The 6,000-nt window shown below is 46.6% G+C and overlaps 1 protein-coding gene across 2 annotated transcripts in view; it reads right to left on the minus strand.

Moving 5' to 3' along the window:
* CACUL1 (CDK2 associated cullin domain 1) overlaps positions 1–3,829 on the minus strand; it is a 42,647-nt gene extending 38,818 nt beyond the window's left edge. The window contains exon 1 of one of the 2 annotated variants that reach the window (XM_088059890.1): positions 3,471–3,829. In XM_088059890.1, the coding sequence (XP_087916016.1) occupies positions 3,471–3,729 (259 nt within the window). In that variant the 5' untranslated portion in view covers positions 3,730–3,829. The remainder of the gene's footprint in view (positions 1–3,470) is intronic. The other variant, XM_005520785.3, reaches the window with a different exon arrangement.
* Between the last annotated feature and the right edge of the window lie 2,171 nt (positions 3,830–6,000).

Here is a 6,000-nt window from a genome sequence, read left to right on the forward strand (position 1 = left end):
TTTTATTTCTCCCTCTTTTTAGGATGTCATGCTTAAATGCTTATCCCTTCATTAGGTGTTCAAGATTTAAAAGGATTTTCCCAAAAGCTTCCACTCCCAAACTGCAATTCAGTTGGTTTCTGGGAAGTGACACTGATATTTTGTAAGAAAGCATGCTAGAATGCAGGATTTTATCCAACTCCAGCAAGGCTGGGGAGGTGGGGCTGGGAGAGAAATCAGTCTGACGGAATCAAAAGAAGTCAGTATTTTCCATAGAATTCAGCATTTTCCAGAGAATTATTAAAGACTTCACAGGTAAAGCCTGAGCAACAACTGCTGCTTTTCCGTACAAAAAAAAGTTCAAAAGGAAAACTTTGAGTGAAATGCAGCAGTGAAACCATTTCAGGAAAAAAAGAATATGCATGAGCTATCATAACCTAGATATATCAGTATTAGAGTCAAAATGGAAACACAGTCTGCTTCAAGCAACCAAATTCTTTGACATCAACTTTAATGAAAAGAATGGCAAAACCCACTAAGATATTGGAAAAAAAAAACAAACCAAAAAACCCACAACCCACCAAGAGTAGGTATACATCCCTCATGGAACTGGTAATAAAACCTTACACTCACTTTTTCAAATCTGTAGCTAAAAAGCAAGAGACAGAGCAGGGTGCCTGATCCAACCTACTGCCAAGTAGGCAGACATCAGTCTGACAGTTATCTATCATTTATTCTGGCAAAAAAAAAAAACGAAAGAAAGCAACTAAGAATCTTTCAGAAGCTGTATTTCATCTCACCAAGTGAGATACACAAAACTTTACTGCTCAACTAGCAGTGCACCCTACAATCCTCAATATTTTGCTAGAGTGTACAAACTCTTCAGGCAGCTGTCCAAGAGTCATCTACAGTCTGTGGTCCTGTGCTTTCCTCTTTCTCAGCCCCCATGTGCCTGTTTTCACAATAGATTTTGCTCTGCCCCCCTGCCTGACACATCCCAGCATACATTAGCAAGTTTATGAGTTTGCCCCGTGGTTGCTTCCAATTCTATTCTATTTTTATAACCTGTTTCTCAGCCTGCATTAAGGCTGGTTAGTAAAAGTAACTTTCTCTTCATCAGAGCATTTGCCCACGCAGCAATGCACACACACTGCACTGAACAATGTTATGCAACAGGGAAGGTAGCAGATTTAATGGATATGCCGATGCACACAGCCACATGTTGCCTGTCCCAACGGCACTGGCATCAACAACATTTATAACCACCCTTTCCTGAACAGAAAGAAACAAAATGGAAACTCTTCATTGGTCAGCACAATCAAGTTATGCTGCAATTATTATTATGGAAGAGTTTTTCTTCAAGTACTAAAAGTTCTTTGTCTTCTTTTCTCTCATGAGCTTTGAAAAACACTTTTCACAACACTGCTGCTTTATAAATCCACAGCTATGACTGAAGGTGATCAGCCATAAATATTTAGTTTTAAGTTTACTACAACATAAAAGTTTTTCTTAAGTTGCTTTAAGTAGAAGAAAATCTATTAAAGAAGAACTATTAAATGAACTATGCATTACTCTAATTTTAGCTCTCAGTCTCACCAAAACCTCAAGGAAGGAGAACTTGATTTAGCATCTTTGAAAGACAGGAAGGACACTGTCCAGGGCAGCCTCTGCATCATGAAGCAAGGCAACATTCAACTGCAGAACTGCCTAATGCAGCAGAGAACAGACAACTTTTCTACTAAACCTGGGACTGGCAAACATCTCCACACATTCCTTGCCATTACTGGGACAGAGCAGGCAGGAGGGATCCAGCACACCCTAATTCCCTCTTAAGGAACATTTATATCCAAAGCAACCTTTCTCCCTTTTCCTATGTGTGAAAATTAAACAAAGGTGATTAAGGGATCCTCTGTCAGAGCCAGGATAAGAACAAGCAGGACCCCAACTCAGCTCCTTTAAGTTCTCAGTCAATACTTCTTTGGACTTGTTCCATCTACTTACATGTACCATTACCACTATCTCCAACACAAAGATGTGGAAAAGTTCTAATGAATTTCCTTTTTTGAAGGAAAATAATTAAAAAAAAAAAACAACAAAAAACAGTAAGATATTATGTTGGGATATCAGCACTGGAGAAGTGAAAACAAGAACCCCAAAACTCCACCCTAAGCAAAATCATGCTCTGCTGCTGTTGCTTCTTCCCCTCAGATATAAATTGTGGATTAGCTGGAAAGTCACCTTCCCACTTGCTGGAGATCCAGCTTGAAAACCATTTTCATTCTGAAACAGAAGTAAAAACTAAGATTCTGAAAGTTTGGACTAGGACTTCAAGAGTCTAGTTTAGCAAGGTCGAACAACATCTCATTTCAACTGTCTCGAGGGTTTAGAAGCCACCCCGAGGTACCTGGAGCCCCGACAAGCAAGGGAGGCAAAGTGTCAGGGAGCTCACAGAGCCTGGGAGTCTTAACTTCAAAGCAGCCAGCCGTGGCCATGTGCCACAAAACCCAGGCTTACCCGAGAAACAGAAATCCAGAAGCCTGAACTTTGAGCTTTTGATCACCTCTGGACATGGACAGGTGAGAGAGCACTGGGGAAAGCAAGGAGGACACACAAAGTGCATTTTCCATCAAAATTTTATCATGGCAATCACACAGTTGCACTCCCAGGAATGATTTTAACTATCCAAATCCAAGTTTTCTGACGGTACACAAGAAAAAAAGGTCTATTTTGCCCAGAAGGGTGACTTTTAGAAAATAAAGCAGAGCTGAAATGTACGGCAAAAAATCTTTCCTTCCCTCGATCCTAGCTCAGTAAAAAATAGGGAAAAAATGCCATTTTTGTTAGAAGCTACACACAAAAGCCATTTTGGAACCCCCAATGGCAGGATGGATGGAGCTCTGAACAACCTGATCTGGAGGAAGGTGTCCCTGCTCAAGGAGGGGGCCGGGAACAATATGGTCTTTAAGGTCCCTTCTAACCCAAACCATTCTGTGGTGATTCTATTTTTGGGGTTAACTTGGGTAAATTAATCCTTTGTCGCTCCCATCAGACCTTTGCAGACACTTGTCCCTTCCGGGACAGAATGTCCCGTCCAAGGGCTCTGCCCAGAGCTGCCACCAGCAATCCCAAACAGGGTATTTTCTCCAATTCATCTCTACGTTTTTCAGCCTGAGAGACAAAGTCTATAGAAAAGTACGACCTGAGCTAAAAGGCTTCAGAAAAAGCAGCAGCGAGATCCCTGCCCACGCTCACTCTCCCAGGTCTACAGCCACATCCACCCTGACAGCAAAGCAGAAGTTGGGGCGCTGTGCGAGGAAAGGTTATTTTCGCTTTCCAAAGCGCCTTAACCCGTTTGACTTCGCATCGAGAAGCCTCTCGAGGCGAGAGCCACGTCGGGGCAGGAGAGAGCCGAGCCCGGCCCCAGAAGGGAAGGGGGCAGCGAGTTCACTGCAGCAGGCGAGGCCCCCCGCGCCCGGGCCCGGGTCACTCACGGAACTTGGAGGTCGAGGCGCTGATGTTGATGGCGGCGATGGCCCCGGCCGCCCCCGCCCTGCCGGCGGCAGCCCCCGGCTCGCAGCCCCGCAGCCCCGCGCCGTTGTGCTCGGGCCCCGGGCGCGGCGGCCCGGCTGGCGGCAGCAGCCGCTCCCCGAGCAGGTGCCGCCCGTAGCCGCCCGCGCCCCAGTTGTTGTGGTTCTGGTCGTCCATCATGGCCTCGCCGCCGCCCTCCTCCTCCATGCTCTCCTCCTCCATGGCGGGCACCTGGCTGCGGGAGCGGGGCGGGATCAGCGCCCGCCGCCCATCGCCGCCGCCTCAGGCCCGGCGGGGCTCGGCGGGCTCGGCCCGGGCCCCAGCCCAGCTCCGGCCGCGCCGCGCGACACTTCGCGCCGGGCGGAACGCGACAGCCACGCCGCGCGGCACCGCCGCGGGGCATGCTGGGGAATGTAGTCCTGCGGGGCGGAGCGACTGGCGGGGCGCGGAAAGAGGCGCGGCCGGAGCGAGGTCCGTGCCCGACCGCGCCCGGGGTTGGCAATTCCCGGTTCTCCCATGCCAGGGAGCTTTTCTCTGGAGCGGGGAGGCTCCGGCAGGGCCCGAGCGGGGAGCGGGCCCCGTGCCCACAGCGCCCCCTGGCGGGAGCGCGGCGGCCGGGAAGGGAGCGCTCTCAGGGACAGGGAGCCAGCGTGGATCGGGATGTCGCCTGTCACAACCTGTCCCCTTTCTTCCACACCAGCCCGGGACACTGCAAGGCGAAACTTTGGAAACAAAGCATCCTTAGGGTCCCTTCCAGCCCAACCTGCTCCGGGGCTGTGAGGTGCCTGCACAACACTGCTCCCTTCCATTCTCCTGCTCACAGCGGGAATTACCTGCGCAAATAATGATAAACCCGCCTGTCTTGCAATTAACAATGTAACAATTAAAAAGTGTTTTTTAATATGCTCTTCATCAAGAACTGTAGTTATAGGACGAGGAGTAATGGCTAAGTACAAATTGAAAGGGGAAATTTAGGTCAGGTGTTAGGAAGAAATACTTTACTGTGAGTGTGGTGAGACGCTGGAAGGGGTTGCCCACGGAAGTCATGGATTCCCCATCCCTGGCAGTGTTGAGGGATGCTTTGGATGAGCCTTGAGCAACCTGGTCTAGTGGAAGATGTCCCTGTCCATGGCAGAGAGGTGGGGACTAGATGGTCCTTAAGCTCCCTTCTAAGCCCTTCACATTCCGTGATTCTGTGATAATACTTGCTAGTTGCCTTCAAGTACACTTGCTTTAAGTTTTATTTTCATTTTCACTTGGGTACTGTGATGGAAGAGTGGAAATGAGTAGTGGGTTTTTACTGAAAATAGATTTCCACTGTGTGGGTTTTTGATCTTGCTTGGAAAACAGAACAAATAAAGTGAAAAATGCAGATAAAATCAAAGGTGCCTTGCTTTCTTTCCAAAATGTCTCAAAAAAGTGAAAAACATGTCATTTTTTTCTGAGTAGAAACACCAGGTTTTATCTTACCATGAAACAAAGTTGTTCAGTTTTACAGAAGCAGAAGATGCCACTGATTTCACAGCACTGTGGAACCATCTCAAGTTGCTTTGGGAAAGGTGACTGATGAAAACAGTTTGTCCCTGTTGCATGGGGGAGCTTTGTATATTTTTGAACTAAGAGTGTTTTCCTTAGATGTAAAATCACACCTTGAGCATCAACGCTCCACTCAAACCAACAGATATTTCCATTTTCCATCTTAGTAAACACCAACAAGTCACAATTTTGTCTCAGAGTCCAAAAGCTGATTTGGCACATCATGCATAGATCTCAGATTACAGGTTCAGCAAATTCACAGTCCTGCTTTGGCTGCTGATTCGTTTCTGTCTACACCTTTGCCACATCTGGAAAGAGAACAGACAGGACATTTTTTGTTCACTCTGCTACAATCTGTGTTTAGTGATTTGCATGTGCAGTGTAATGCAAGTATCAGTAGAGTCATTTATAATGGATGTTAGAGCTGGAAAGCTAAAGCAGCAAACCATTTTCAGCTTAGGCAAGTGTTGTGATTCTCTGATAACCACAAAGAAAAGTAAACGGAGTTTGCATATCTTCGCTGCTTCAAGGAAGGCATGTTTGTGTTCTCAACCCTCAGAGCTACTTCAGCGTAGCCTCCCACTCATCTGCTCTTGCTGATCTCAGGAGTGGGTCTCAGATTGTTTGCCAGTATTTAAAAACAACGTGACCTGAGGAGGAATCAGAAACTTTCTCTTATCAGCAGAGTTTTATCTTTGTTTTACTAATTTCAAAAGAGCTTATGTTAACATCTAGGAGCAGTGGAAAAGTAAGACGAACCCAGCATTTTTCAGTTCTAGAATTTCTGCTTGTCATTTTCAGTTCTAAAATGTCTTCTTTTCTCTTTCATACTCTCTTGCTGCCCACACCTATTTCTGTTGCCATCTCTGTAATTCACTGAACAGCTGGGGCTTTGCTTTGCTTTGGTGGTTGGGGGTTTTTGCCTCAATCTTTAAAGGTACATTCCCTTGTAATTCC

This window comes from Pseudopodoces humilis, chromosome 9, assembly GCF_049639895.1.
Source record: "Pseudopodoces humilis isolate 2021_Gansu_Grassland_sample_001 chromosome 9, ASM4963989v1, whole genome shotgun sequence".
NCBI classification, from domain to species: Eukaryota; Metazoa; Chordata; class Aves; order Passeriformes; family Paridae; genus Pseudopodoces; species Pseudopodoces humilis.